Raw genomic sequence first — 15,096 nt, 5'->3', positions numbered from 1 at the left:
AGATACAGAAGCCAAAGCCAAGTATGTTTTCTGCTTTGGGGTCTCGTGATTTGCATTCTTCTGCTCATAGAGCTGGACCTGGAGGTTGGGCAGTTTCACGGTAACTGCGGGGCTGAGGCGTGGGAGGGAATGTTAGGGGGAAGGAATATCTTGAGCATGGTGTAGATGGCAGGAATCTCTGAAATATAAGAGGCTGGAGGATATAGGAAGTGAGGTGAAGGCTCTAGATTGTGAGAAGTCCAATAGCTGAGAGCTTGTTATTATTGGGTAACAGAGAGCCATTGATGGTGGTTGAACAGAGATGGTGACATGATAAAGACTATCCTCCAAGGACATTAATCTGGCAGAGTGTGAAGTGTTTGGTATGGATTCAGACTGCATTGTAGAGAGGAAAGGAGACATAAGTGCCCTCAAGATGCTAAGGCACATGTCATGGGGAAGGGGGCCAAGTGGAGGGAAGGTGGGTAGGCAAGTCATTGCACCACCCTGCTGGTGACACTTTCTTCCCTTCATGTGCTGTCCTCAGAGCAAGCCAGGGAGGCGGCTTGGCAGTTGCTGCGGTGGAAGGGGAATGTGGATCAGGATGGCTACCTGCTCCTGAAGTCAGTATTTGTGCTCACAGGGACAAACTCGGTAAGTTGTAGGCCCCATGGACCCCAGCCTGGGAGCTCCATATCCATGTGCAGCAAAGGGCAGTGGCCACTGCAAGAGTGTCTTTTTCCTTATGATACCTATTTATCATTTGTCCTGCTCTATCTCCCTTCTGACATAGAATATGGACTTGAGCATCTGTTTTTTTATTTTTTTTATTTATGATAGTCACACACACACACACACACACACACACACACACACACACGCAGAGGCAGAGACACAGGCAGAGGGAGAAGCAGGCTCCATGCACCGGGAGCCCGACGTGGGATCCGATCCCGGGTCTCCAGGATCGCGCCCTGGGCCAAAGGCAGGCGCTAAACCGCTGCGCCACCCAGGGATCCCCTGGACTTGAGCATCTGAAATTCATTTTCAAATCCTGCGTTTTTAGTTGACAAGCTGTGTGTAAACTTGGGCAAATTGTCACTTCTCTGTGCCTCAGTCATGTAGCTAATTTTAGAATTGGGGCTAATGCCTCAATTCTAGGGTTAGTGCAGGCATTAACAATGGCTGATGTGTACAGACAGTTTCCTGTGTCGGGGCAAGGCTGGTGTGTCCCATGTGAATCAATGAAAACCCCCGAGCCCTCTGAGTCAGACAGTGGAGCCCCATTAGTCACCACTCTGTGTACCTGCTGCCTGTCTGACCCCAGAGCCTGTGCTCTGAGCCACTGCTCTGTACTGCCTCCTGCTGAACTCGAGCTGAAAGAGCCCACCTTAGGCACCTGACCCATGGCTGCCCAGAGACACTGCCTCTGGGAGGCCAGCTTCTCTTTCTTCCATTCCCACTGGCTCCCCATCCTGGTTGTAGACACATCCTCCACAATGAAGCTGGGGTCCTGGTGCTTCCCTGCGAGTGGATCGCTGATGACTGGTGTCCTCTTAGGCAAAAGCAGTCCCTGACAGCTGTGGCTATCAGCAGAAATGGCCACAGGGCCTGGGCAAGGCAGGCCCAGAGACTCATTTGTCTGGTGAGAGTGCCCACTGCCTGCCAGTCTGGTGCTCAGCAATGAGAAGAGCAGGGAACCAAGTGGGGGGTGTGGCCACCCTGAGGCTAAAGGTGGATGCTGCCGTCAGCCGGGCATCTGAAACCGTGTGTGTAGGTATGAGAGCAGCTTGGGAGGCAGTTGTTACCTGCAAGGAGGATCACCTGGACAAACAGCAGCACAGCAGCCTGAAGCAGAGTGCAGGGCCTTTCCTTCCCCCCACCCCTGCCTTATATTCTGGTTCTAGGCCAGATTGTACATTCTTCCTTTCTCTTTTTCTTGTTTTGCCGCCATATCTGTCACATTAGTCAACTGGCTGGGGAGCTAGGTGGACAGTGTACTTTAGATTAATGCCATACGTGCTCACATGTGCACATGGGCACACACACACAGAGGCCGCTGCTGCTGTCATGCCGGGAAGCTGTGGGCAGAGCATGTGGAAGAAGGGCTCCAGGAAGTTCCACACTCAGGCTGGACCCCTCTGTGCCCACTTCTGGTCTTCTCCCCTCTGTCTGGCCTCCCTGGTTATCAGTCCTCATCTATAGGACTGTTGTGGTCTTTGTGAAGTCTCAGGCCTGAGCAAGGGGATGGGAAGGACCTTGATCAGGTCCTTAATTAGATGTTTGCACGTGTTGTGAGCCATGCCCTCCTGAGTGCCCAGTTCCCTAAACGGGAGGCAACCTACCCAAATCAGTAGTGTGATCACTTAGGAAAGCCCTTGTTTTCTGCTCTGCACCTGTGCCTCTCTCCCTCCCTCCTTTCTTTCCTTCCACCCTATTATCTGGCCTATAAAAGATGAAATGTTTATTGAGCACAGAGTGTACACTCTAGATAAGTTTAATCTTCACAGCCACCCTAAATGAGTCCTATGACGTCTCCACTCTTACTTGAGAATGTGCTCCCCAGAGAGAGGATGGGATTCAGCCACGTTCCTGGTGGTTGGGGTTGGAGGGATGCTCTGCTGACTCTGTGGCCATGGGTCACACCTGTTCTTGCCTTGCAGGAGACGCTGGGCAAAGTTGCTGAGTCTGGGCTCCCAGCCCTGCTCCTGCAGTGCCTTTATCTCTTCTTTGTCTTTCCCCTGGAAAAGGATGAGCTCTTTGAGAGTGATGTTCAAATTCAGAGGATGTTTGTGCAGGTGAGTGAGAAGAGGGCTCTACATCCCTGGCCCAGACCTTGCTGTGCTTCTTGGAGATGTATTTATCTTCCTCAGGCATGGCCCAGAAGCAACTCTGTCCTCCTGGAGGGCCAGCTCCCCATCTGTTCCTATGCTCTGCAGAAGCCAGCAATCCTGTGCATTTGGAGGATGCATTTTCTTCTCTCTCCATCTCATTGTCTCCCTGTATCAATAATCCCCTCCTTCTCCCCCAGAAAAGTGTGCTGCTCCTCTTCTTCCTCCCCTTGGCCCCAGCAGCTCTTCTCCCTCCATGCTGTGTTTCCGAGCCCTGCCTGCCTTCCTCAGCATGTGCAGCCTCCTGTCTCTGGCCTCTGCCTCTCTGAGGACAAGCCCGCTAACTGTACTTGTATAAGGGTAGCCAGCATTTTCCAAGTGCTTCCCTGTACCCATCTGTGCCACAGCCTCATCTCTGTCACCTCCTCAAGCCCTTTCTTCCATTCCAGAACATGTGTAGTATTACAATTTCACAGTTGTAATTCCACATCAACTACAACATGATGAGTAAAAGTGGGTCCAGTGTCACTGAAGTTCAGGAGGTTGGGATTGGGACCCTAGCTCCCAAGACCACTTTGTGATGGCTCCGCCTTTCAGAAACTATCTCAGGCTACTAAACATCAAATGCAATTTCTTGGTGTCCTTCCCCATCTTTCCTATCCTCTCTGAATACCAGCAGCCACTTTTAGCATAACTTCTCTCCTCTTTCTCTGTGCCCTTACTGACCATTTCTGTTTTCTCAGTTTCCTGGATGCTGCATTCTCCAGAAAATTTCTCCTGTCTCTCTGGAGGAGACCTTGGTCGGGGGAGGGTCGGGAGGGTCTTGTGCCCAACTCATCTTTCTGCAGCCAGGGCCTGCGGGCACCGTCTTACAGAGCAGGTGCTTAAGAGCTTTTAGGAATTTCCAAATGCATTTGTGCACTGCACATGAGCATTCACATAGCACCCATTTTATTTTATTTATTTATTTTTAAAGATTTTATTTATTTATTCATGAGAGACACACACACACAGAGGCAGAGACACAGGCAGAGGGAGAAGCAGGCTCCACGCAGGGAACCTGATGTGGGACTCGATCCCGGGACTCCAGGATCACGCTCTGGGCCGAAGGCAGGCGTTAAACCGCTGAACCACCCAGGGATCCCCTAGCAACCATTCTAGATTCATTCTCCAGCCAGATTCATCATTATCAGAGGTTATCCCACAAGGTCACGTATGGTAGGTTATCCCTTAAGCTGCATTTGTTGGAACCTTAATCATCATTTATAAATCATATTCTAAGTGGTGGCCGGGATGCAGTCCTGGGCACTTTGGCCAATTTTTTCCATGTGACTTTTATGTGTACTGCAGAGAACAAGTGCAGCGCTGCTTTCACAGTTCTATTCACGAATGGGTAGAATGTGAGCTGCAGTAATAGGCCATGGCTGCGTTCCTCAGGGTTTTCCTTATTTCATTCTGCAAAAATATATGGAGATCCTTCTATGTGGTGCCAGACCGATGGTTCTAGCAGCAAGCATAGTACTCTCTATCTCTCAAAGTGACAGGAAGATGGGGAAGCCAAACGGGGGGAAAAAATCACATAATTAAAGAGCAGTGTCCCAATTTTTAAAGTGCTCTGGAGGGGAAGTGAAAGGTGCTGCAAAAATAGGACAAGGGACCTGATTTCTAGTCGAGCATAAAGGAAGGCAGTCCAGAAGAAGTGGCATTGAACCAGAGCTGCAAGTTGTGGTGGAGGTGTGAAGGGGGAGGGGAGGAGAAGCAGAAATGGTGTCTAAGCCAAGGGTCAATATCCACCTGTGGGACAGGCCAGCAAGCAGATGGGGTTTGGAGCCCAGCTCTGTGGCTGTCCAGCTTGGACTCTGACACTGTGCTCAGAAGGGGCTAATGGATTCAGATGGAAGGAGCTCTTCATATTTACCGGATTAGGAGATCCAGTTAGAACACCAAGTGCCAAAGGGAGGGCCGCACAAAATCACAGGACAGAGAGAAGAGGTGGGGCTAGTCTGCCCAGAACTCTGTGAGCCAGGATTTACCCCAAGTGGTGGGATGGTATCAGAAGTTTCTCTGGCTGCCACAGGGAGACTGGTTGGGAGGAGGCATGGGGCCCAGAGAGGAGGTTATAGGATAAGGCTCATGATCTTATGAGAAGTAGAGCTTGAGTGCCAACCAGGGATCTGAGAACACATGTCTTTTTTTTTTTTTTTTTTTAAGATTTTATTTACTTATTTGAGAGAGAGAAAGAGAGATAGAGAGTGCACGAGTGAGGGGAGGGACAGAGGGAGAGGGAGAAGCAGACTCCCTGTTGAGCACAGAGCCCAGTGCTGGTTTGATCCTAGGACCTCGAGATCATGACCTGAGCTGAAGACAGATACATAACCAACTGAGCCACCCAGGCGCCCCAGAACACATCTCTTTTTAAATAGCATTGGGTCCTTTTAATTCAATACTTTAACTTTTGATGGCATTTTTTCTGTGCTTCTCTGTAAAAGGACAAATCTCTAAGTCAAACCCTTCTTTGTTATTCTGAATTGGGAAGGGTAACAACTGCTTACAGAAGAGTAGGAGTGCAGACTTTAACCCAAGTCCTGTCACCCTTTTCTAGGTGGCACTGCTGATTATGCTGTTCTGGGGGCAGAGGGTGACCCATACAACCCATCCTTTGTACTGAGACATATACCTCAGAGCTCTGGAAAAGTAGGAAAGAAATCTGCTACAGGAAGGAGGCTTCCTAACTAGGCATCTTTTTTTGTTTTCTTTCTTTCTTTTTTTCTTTCTTTCTTTCTTTCTTTCTTTCTTTCTTTCTTTCTTTCTTTCTTTCTTCTTCTTTTTTTTTTTTTTCCAGATGTTGCTGAACATTTGCAATGAGTCTCAGGGTCTGGAGAGACTTCTATCAGGAAATGAACTCCAATCTCTAGTGATTGCCACTACCTGTCTTCGGGAACACAGCTGCTGCTCTTGGAAGGAGCCCACCTTCTGTGTGTTGAGGGCAATCTCCAAAGCCCAGAACCTTGGCATCATCCAGTATCTGCAGGGTATGACCCCAGGAGACCAGAACTGGGATGTGGGCCCACTTTCTAGAATGAGACCCTGGAACCAAAAAAAAAGATGAAAAAATAGCGTCTTCGTGGATGCCCATCTATGCCCAGTAGATGACGCTTTTCTTGGGTTCCTTCACAACAGTGCGTTTATTATTTATTTTGGTGCTCCACTGGAGGAGGAATGGAAAGGGGAACTCATTTACTGCACACATGCTACCACACAGACCCCCGCGCTGGGCCTGTTTGTATATTATCTCATCTATCTCTTTGAGATGGATATTAATGCCATTTTGTAATGGGGAAAACGGTCTGAGGGCAGAGGAACTTGCCAGCTCTCCAGCTCACAAACAGGAGAATCACATTCTAAACCTGGAGATAATGGATCCAGTGCTTTTGGCTCTGCTCTAGGCCGCCTACGTAGGGGTTAAGGCCATAGATTGTGGAACCAGACAGCCGGGCTATGAACTCCAACCCTGTCCTCCTGTTGTCATAGCTGAGTGACCTTGGGTGCTTAAGTGCCTGTGTGCCTCAGTTCTTTTACATGTAAATTTGGGATAGTGAACCCTTGCCCTGGGACCTGTCTTCTTTCTGGGGCCTCCTATAACAGGGGGTGTCAACTGGTGGTAGCTGAGAGAGTTCAACAAGCCCATTGCCCTATTGTAATTGAGCCCAGGACCAAATGTCAGCTCTAGTTTAGGGACTCAAGGCTCCTGGTGAGGCCGGGGCCCAGGGGTAATGGCTCAAAGCTGAGCTGGGCCTGAGATATTCAGCAGCCCAGGTAACCCCTAGAGGCTGGAGTCAGAGACCCCTGAGAAAAAGCTGAGTGCATTGGTGGCAAGGGTCTCTCACTGTGTCCTTATTGTTAGCTTCCAAGATAATAACCAGAAATGAAAATTCATACCTTGGTGGGGAGACTGCCACCTGGAGCACTTGAGCCCAGGACTCCCTTAGGTTTGAAATGGGTAGTTTCTGATGGGCGTATAGGCTGAAGAGAAGGTTTGGAAGAAATGGCTGGCCTGGTGGTTACTCACCACGCCTGCAGCTCTTGGGACTGACCTGCCCGGCATGCAGACTTTGGAGGGCATCTGAAGCCTTGCAGCTGAGGAATAAAGCATGTGCTACTTTGTCGCACTTTTCCTGATCCACTGGCATGGCTTTTCTGGCACTTAGGAGAAACTTCTCCCTAAAAACAGTGATCCATCAAAATGCAAATCCAGTGACACCTCTCTTCTGACTCAGATCTTCCCTTGGCTACTCACAGCTCTGGGTAACCAAGTTTCATGGCCAAAGCCCACATATGAGCTGGCCCTGCCTTCCCCTCCTCCCTTGTGGCCCACACTTCTGGGTGCCAAATCCCTGGGTACTTTAGTGGTAGAAACACACCATCTTCTAGTCTCTCACCTTCCTATATGCTCACATGTCCTTCCCTGAACTTTTTATCAGGCTTATCTCTGTGCATGTCCAGTGTTGCTCTTTTGAGAAGGTTTTTCTTGGTGCTCACCTCGGGCATCGTGTAGCTCACTACGTGATGGACCTGCTCCTCGTGCCCCTGTGCATGCTGGGAATTAGGAGCACCTGGCTAAGACACTTCCTTCCTCCTCCTGTTTCACCTACTCTCCATCTGAGCCTGAGGAATGTGGCTCTTTGGAGGGCACTTCCTGTGGAGAAGTCTTCTTGATTCAAGACCCAGCAGAGAAGTATTTCAAATGAATTCTTATTTTACATCTTGATATACACAGTTTAAAGGAGGGGGGGAGGGGATGACCGTGACAGAAAAGCTACAGTGTCCAAACTCAACAGGGTTTTTTTCCTCCTGCAGTCATGGATTGTATCAAGCTCTCCATTCAGAATCTCTCCAAGCTTGCAGAGAGCCTCCCCACTCCCGAGGTGAGCGAGGCAGTGAACCTCATCTTGGGCTTTGTGAAGGACTCCTACCCTGTCTCCTCGGCTCTGTTCCTAGAGTTTGAAAATGGGGAGGGCTATCCTCTGATCCTCAAAGTGTTACTTAGGTAAGTGGTTGCCCTTGGTGGAGGAGAAACTGCCAAAGTATCATCTGGGGTCCTCAGTATCATCTAGGGGGCTCTGGAGAAAGATATTGAGGCTTCTTTGGATGTCTTCTGAAACACAAATTTCCATAAAGGATGGCCAGAGAGACTTTTATTGCAAAAATAATTCAAGGTGCATCAGAGTTTGGGAGCCACTTCCTTTAGGAATTACCAAGTTCATCTGGTGGTGTATACTGCATGCATGCTCACTGGCTTGCCAGCCACCTATCAGAACCCACATCTCTGTGTTGGAGGGGTCTCTGGGACTGTTGTAATGAGCTCTGTCTATACAGTTAGGGGCTGGAAGTGCTGAGGAGTCAATAACCCCCAGAAGCAGATCTCAAACATAGACTGGCAGGAGTTGACTGATAAATACCCAGCAAAGTTGCCCTTTGAGTGGGATACCTCTACCCTGCCTTCCAGAGTCCCCAGAAACATTGCACTCCAGTTGCCCACAAGGTGCCTACCTGATAATAATAATCAGGTTCTTTCCCCTAGCAGTACTTTCTGGTTTAACTCCCGAATAAACTACCTTCTCTCTCTCAAATCCTTGACTATGAGTAACCCAAATGAAGATACCATTGACCTGGGTCAGGACTAATCTCCACTGTGACTTGCCAAATCATTTGCAGGTCGGGTCCAGGACTAGATAAGAGAAGAGATGGAAGTCAAAGACATTTCTTGATTGTTCTAACTTCTGTATTGCTCTTGGGAAGCTGCTTAAGGGCAGGGTCACATGCACTCCCTTGCTCTCTGCTCTGTGATTATAAAAAGCCATTCTTATCCATGGGTATGGCTTTCTACTGTGCTTCACAGATGTCAATGCAGAGTCAGGTTTCCAGTCTAAAGGGGTCATTTGGATGAGGGGGCTGAAGCCCCAAAAGGATGTGATTAGATGACAATATCTTGAGGGTCTTCCTCCAAGGGGACACTAAGAATGAACGTTCCTGTGGGGTGACTAAGTTTTTCACTGTTGTGGATCATGGCCAACTGACTAGTGCTCCCACAGAGGTCTGCATCATAGCAGTTCCTAAACATTTCTTTGTTAAATGGGTGGTTTGTTTTCTCCAGACATCCTGTGGAAGCCAGGATGGGAAAATGAGCCTGTTTCAGGGAGTGCCCAGGAAGGACTCATCTCAGCACAGTGTTTTTTTGTTTTTTTGTTTTTGTTTTTGTTTTTTCTGCCTTACCTGAAGTCATGCTGCAAGCACTTTTGCTCTTGACAAGGCAGAACTAGGATGATACTTGAGAGAGAGAGAGAGAGACCATCCTCCATAATAAGAGAAAGGTAGTCCACCTACACATAAGCAGCTAACAATGAAAATAATACTCAACCTTGACATAAGCATAAGGAAGTCTCATAAAGCTTGATTACCTCCCTAGATGTTTTGTTTGCCCATTTGAAATATTAAACCTCTCATTTTGGGGCTGCCTCTGCTCTGTTGGTGTATATGTCTTTTGGGAGTGGGTTCAGACATAGAAAGCAGCCTTCCCATGAGCAAAATGCTATAGGTGTTCACAGGTTTCTCCCTATTCTGATTGCATGTCCTTATACCTAAGGGTGACATTTGCAGAGTGACCTTTATCCAGGACATTCCCTTTGTCTTTTGGTGCTGAATTGGTGGAGACCTTTGAGGGCCTGGCTTTGCCTCTGCATCCCTGGGAGGAGCGGCATAGGCAAACATGGCTGCCCCATCCAAGAAGTCCATGGGGCTGACCTGGTCTGTCCCCACAGGTATGATGGGCTGACGCAGAGTGAAGTGGACCCCCACCTGGAGGAGCTCCTCGAGCTGCTGATGTGGCTGACGACCTGTGGCAGGTCAGAGCTGAAGGTGTTTGACAGTGTCATGTACCCTCAGCTGGAAGGCTTCAAGTTCCACCACGAGGCTTCTGGTGGGTCATCTTACGTCTCTACGGGCCGGCACGGCTGGCACTGTGCTCTGACAAATGCTGCACAGGTCTTTCCCTGACTCTTTGTGAAGAAACAAACACTTGGCAACTGTCAGTGATTCTGTCATATCTTTGTGGAGATTACCTATCGCTTTAAACTCTCTCCTTTTAAGGCCTTTTTAGATGCCTTGGTGGGACTTAGAGGCAGAGGTGTTTGCTTAATGAGGGTAAGGGCCCTCTCAGGTAATGGAGGGAGACTCTGACCTCCACCCCTACTTCTGTTGTGATTTACTCTGCAATATGTCCTCATATATTATATGAGGACTAATGGCCCCCAAACACCCCCTGCCCCCAGGCTCAGCCTCGGGGCCTCCTCAGTTCTTTGAGATTGGTTGGTTATTGGATTGATGAACTCTGTGCAGCAGTCATTCTTCCCCCTGGGAGGTACCAGTGTGACCAGGCAGGTATCTGCTCCCTAAAATTTCTCTGTGGAGACTGTCACACTTACACCAAACCATAATCTCATCCAAAACTGGCTGATACATGCATCAGGGACAATGGTGACACCAGGCAGGTGGGGTTGGCTCTGTCTGGGTTATAGTCAGGAAACCCTGCCCAGAAGGCCCCATTCAAGGGGGGTCTTCAAGGCTCAGAGTGAGTGGCCCAGGTAGAAAGGAAGAGGATAAAGTTCAAAGGCAGAAAGGACAGTCTGGGGAAAGAAGTGCTGACCGCAAACATCCAGGTGAGTCTGGGGAAATGGGCACAGAGACGGGAGTGGGCCAGAGTGTGGAGGCTTCAAGGTTGCCAGGTCAGTTTAGAAAGGGTCTTGGCACAGAACTCCAGCAGGTGCACAGGGACATGACTGGATCGGAGGAGAATTTCAGGAACATCTCTGGGAGCTGAGGCAGAGAGGGCTGGAGACAGGGAGTTCTCTGATGGAGTGTCTCCCAGGCAAAAGACAATGAGGCTTCACCTTTGAGGTGGAGAGAAAGGACGGGATGGCTTCGGAAGGTGCCCCTGTTTAATTGCTTGGGTAAAAATGAAACTGACTTTGCTTAGTCATCTTTCCCATCATTTGATTTTAATTGATTGAAACCAACTCTCCAACCCAACACTGCCCAAAGGAAATATAATGCGAGACATATCACATAATTTTAAATGGTTTAGTAGCCATATTTTACAAAAATGAGAAGAAACAGGTTATTTTTCATAATATGTTTTATTTAACTGAATATATCCAAAATATTACCATTTCAACATGTGGTCAATAAAAATCATTGTTAATGGCATTTTCGGGCCTTTTTTTCTTTTCACTATGTCTTAGAAATCCCACATCCATTCTTACGCTCAGGGAACTTCCCAGTTCCCAGGGTGGCCACATTTCCAGTGCTCAGTGAGCCACCGCATCTTGGACAATGCACTCACACTCTGGGCAGCTGGCTTTTCTGGACTTCTGATAGACATTTACCCATGGGAGCTAGAAATAGACACTATGAGTGATATTTCCTAATGGTGATGCAAGCATGGGTTTCCAGGCATAGGCTGGAGAAATGACCTGCAGGATTATTCCTTCTTCCATCTTCAGGAGTGACTGTTAAGAATCTCCAGGCCTTCCAAGTCCTACAGAACGTTTTCCACAAAGCCAGCAGCCCTGCCCTCTGCACCAAAGTCCTGTCAGCCATCAGGACCATGTGGTCCTGGAACGCCCGCAACTTCTTCCTGCTGGAGTGGACGCTGCAGCCCATCTCACAGTTCGTGGAGATTGTGCCCCGGAAGCCAGCCCCAGTGCAGAAGTACTTCTTCCAGCTGCTGGAGGCTCTGGTGTTCGAGCTGCATTATGTGCCCCACGAGATCCTGCGGAAGGTGCAGTGCCTGATCAAGGAGAGCCCTGAATCACCCTGCACCCTTGTGGCCCTGCAGAGTGTCCTCAGGATAGCCAGCAGAGACCTGCTCTTCACCGACATCTTTCGGGACTCGGGTCTCCTGGGCCTGCTGCTGGCCCAACTGCGGAAGCGGGCCAAGATCCTGAGGAAGTCAGGTGCCTCCCAGGAGCGTCGGGTGGGGTAGGGGGAGCAGACTGAGGTGGGGGGGGCTCTGCGTGCCACTGTGCTACCCATTAAGGTAACAGAAAGAGCGAGCATGCTCTTGTCACCTGGCACCATGAGGGTTGGAGAAGGTATCTCAGGGTGTGTGGCTTCACAGAGCCAGCAGCCAGCCTCTCTAGTTCCTGTAACTGGACTGACCTTCCCCATGAAGAGGCCAGAGGGATGGGTATGGCTTTGAAGGGACTCATGTGGCTACTCAGGCCTGATGAATTCTTAGCTTACAGATATCTCCTGCACTAGGTAGTGTCTGAGTGTGGAGATGGAGATGTCAGGGGAGCCAGGGAGCTCAGAGTCCTGGGGCTCTGGCAGGGCAGAGGGCGAGGGACAAGCGCACATGTGTCTATGTGTGTTTGGGGTTTGGTGGGTAGTGTCAGCTGGTATAGGGCCTCCTGGTGCTCTCAGGCCCCAGGGTCTTCCTCTTGGAGCAGCGACCCCTGCCATCCACTCTGCCCTCCAAATCTTGTCCCACTTTTGTGTGCCCTGCTGGGCTCTGCGCCTGTGGCTCTTTGGCAATGTCCCCTCACTCCCACCTGGGTCCTGAGCTCTCTACCTCAGCGGCCTCTGTTCCCCACCGCAGGGCTTCAGGCTCTCTTCTGTCCAGGGCTCTTTCACTGCCTCACCACACCCTAAACGCATATCCTGCTGGGGCCAGGCTGTGTGGTTTGTCCACAACCCCCACCTCCACCAACCTGCAAATAGGAGCCAGGAACTGTGAAATCTTTCCCAGTTCTTCCTGGCTTTCCTTCCATCTGTCCACACCTGCCTGTCTGGGATTTCAGCCTGGAGAAGACACAGTAGGGCCATGAATTTAGCCACTTATATCTCCCCACCTTTTTGGCCTTTACTTCTGCTGCTGCACTGGTTGGAAGGGGCTAAGGGCTCCCTAGCCATTGGCTGCTTTTGGAATTGAACTTCAGACTCAAGCCAAAGTCAGCAGTCTGTCTGTTCCCTGGGCCTATTTCAGGGGAAGAAGCTGTGGGGAGAGACTGTGGGCCTGGGGGCCAGGCAGCCCTGGATGGGTATCCTGGTTATGCTAGTTATGAGCTGAATGATCCTGAGCAAGTTACTTAACCTCTCTGAGCTGGTTTCCTCCTCTGTTAAATGGGTGCAAGAATGTCTACCACATAAGGATGTGGTCAGCACTAAGTGAGGAAGTACTGAGAGGGTCTCTCTGCTGTGCCTGGAGCATCATAGGTGCTCAAGAAACATTAGCTGTCTCCTCCCCTGTAGCTTCTGTGGTAGCGCGTGGGGAACTGAGACAGACAGACACTTTCGGGAGGCCAGGAAGGACTCACATCTCCTGGGAGTGTTTGCAAACAGAGTCAAGACTGAGGACTCTTTACATATCTGGGCCTGTGAGCTGGGCCTTGGAGAGTAGTTTATCATGTGCTCTTTTCTGATGCCCTTTTCACAGTCTTTTTGTTTAAAGTTTCTGTGTTACCTTTCTGTGTATTGCTTCTCAGCATCCTGATATTGAATTTGCTTTTAAATCCAATCCCCAAACCTATGACCATTCCCAGAAGAACTTGAACTTTCTTGTGAGCTGACGCATCCTGTCCTACTTTGTGATATTGTTATAGTGTGATAATACTATTTGTGTTTCTGTTGTTACAGTGTCTAGTGTCTAGAGTTTCTATTGTTTCTTATTCTTCTTTGGTACTTTGTCTCCTGGTTAATAAAGTCTTCATTCATTCATTCATTCCCCAAATGGGTATTGAGCTTCCCTCGTGTCAGGCACTTTTCTGGCACTTGAGATTCAATAGTGAACACATAGGCCTGGCTTGCCCTCATGAATCTAATGGAAACACCCATCCACTCCAGAATCTGTCAGGCCTCTCCACACCTCAGGTGTGAGCTGGCAGTCCTCCCTCCCAGGAATGAATGGCAAAATATAAAACTGTTCAAAGGAAAGTCAAAGACATGGGTTTTGGACATTATTTAGAGTAGTGGTTCTCAAAGAGTGGTCCTCACACCAGGTCCATAAGGATCATCTGAGAACTTTAAAAAATTGCAATTATAGAGTCCCACTTAAGATCTCCTAAGCTAGAAACTCTGAGGGGGAATTCCAGCTGGATTTTAGCAAGACCTCCAGGGGGTTTTGATGTGCTTAAGTTGGAGATCCATGACTATGAGGAGTTGTTGGGTAACTTCTCATGAACTGCGATGAACGTTCCCTTATAATAGAAGCATTATGTTTTCATTCCCTTATGAGTATAAAAAGCTAATGGAATCAGAGATTTGGGGTCATATCATATGTACTTAAGATTTTATTTGTTGCTTCTTAAACACAGCAGGAAACAAAGAGTCCATGCTTGGTGTTCAGGATACAGAGAGAGAACTGACATGTGTGATGCTGAGAACTGTGGTCATGCTTCTGAGAGGCTCAGTACGGAATGCAGGTAAGGATGGTACCAAACTCATCTTGTCACTGCTTGGCAAAACATTAGCTATCTTCGGTGATTTTTGTCACTGTTCTGAGGTTATACCCAAGGAATAACCTACACTAAAGCTGTGGCTAATATCAATTTGCTGGTTGATGTCCATTGATCATCATTAGATTTGTAGACATCTTGGTTGACAGCTTTTACTTTTAAGGTTACTAAGTGAGGTTTGGATAGAGGTATCCTAAGGAGATATTCTAAATTTATAAGACCACAGAGTACTCCCGCCACCCTAAGTAAAAATCTATTAACATCCTCAGCACTGATGAAAGTGCTTTTAAAAAAATCTGAATTGTAAAGTATAGGTAAAAAAACTAACCATTTTTTAAAAAAGGATTTTATTTATTTGACATACAGAGAGAGAGCGCACAAGCAGGGGGAGCAACAGGCAGAGGGAGAGGGAGAAGCAGGCTTTCTGCTGAGCAGGGAGCCTGATGCAGGGCTTGATCCAGGACCCTGGGATCATGACCTGAGCCAAAGGCAGACGCTTAACTGACTGAGCCATCCAGACACCCCCAAAATGAATTATTTTTCAAAGGCTTCCATTTCAGCCCATGATGAACTTGGGAGCTCCATCCATCCAAAACATCTTTAGCTTCCAAAGATCATGTGATTTCCATGCTTTAAAAAAAATAGGTGCATTAACTATGCATGTGTATATATTTTGTTATGAAGCAGATATATCAACAAAATGATATCAGTGGGTTTGGTGATTTGGAGTGTCTTTATCTGAGCCCCTCATAGATCAATGAAACCTAGTGTGAATGATT

The 15,096-nt window shown here is 48.5% G+C and overlaps 1 protein-coding gene across 8 annotated transcripts in view; it reads left to right on the top strand.

The window, feature by feature from the left end:
* The window catches only part of WDFY4 (WDFY family member 4), a 285,914-nt gene that overhangs the window by 28,799 nt on the left and 242,019 nt on the right, over positions 1-15,096 (top strand). For 7 of the 8 annotated variants that reach the window (XR_013368304.1, XR_013368303.1, XR_013368305.1 and 4 more), the window contains exons 4-10: positions 527-633; positions 2,640-2,774; positions 5,650-5,839; positions 7,665-7,854; positions 9,626-9,783; positions 11,366-11,818; positions 14,177-14,284. Coding sequence is in view for 5 of the 8 variants with exons in the window: in XM_077878621.1 (XP_077734747.1) it covers positions 527-633; positions 2,640-2,774; positions 5,650-5,839; positions 7,665-7,854; positions 9,626-9,783; positions 11,366-11,818; positions 14,177-14,284 (1,341 nt within the window). In the remaining 3 variants the exon portion in view is untranslated. The remainder of the gene's footprint in view (positions 1-526; positions 634-2,639; positions 2,775-5,649; positions 5,840-7,664; positions 7,855-9,625; positions 9,784-11,365; positions 11,819-14,176; positions 14,285-15,096) is intronic. The other variant, XM_077878620.1, reaches the window with a different exon arrangement.

This window comes from Canis aureus, chromosome 29 (assembly GCF_053574225.1).
Source record: "Canis aureus isolate CA01 chromosome 29, VMU_Caureus_v.1.0, whole genome shotgun sequence".
In the NCBI taxonomy this organism is placed as follows: domain Eukaryota; kingdom Metazoa; phylum Chordata; class Mammalia; order Carnivora; family Canidae; genus Canis; species Canis aureus.
The sequence above is the reverse complement of the archived record's forward strand: the minus strand, read 5'-3'. Positions and strand labels throughout refer to the sequence as shown.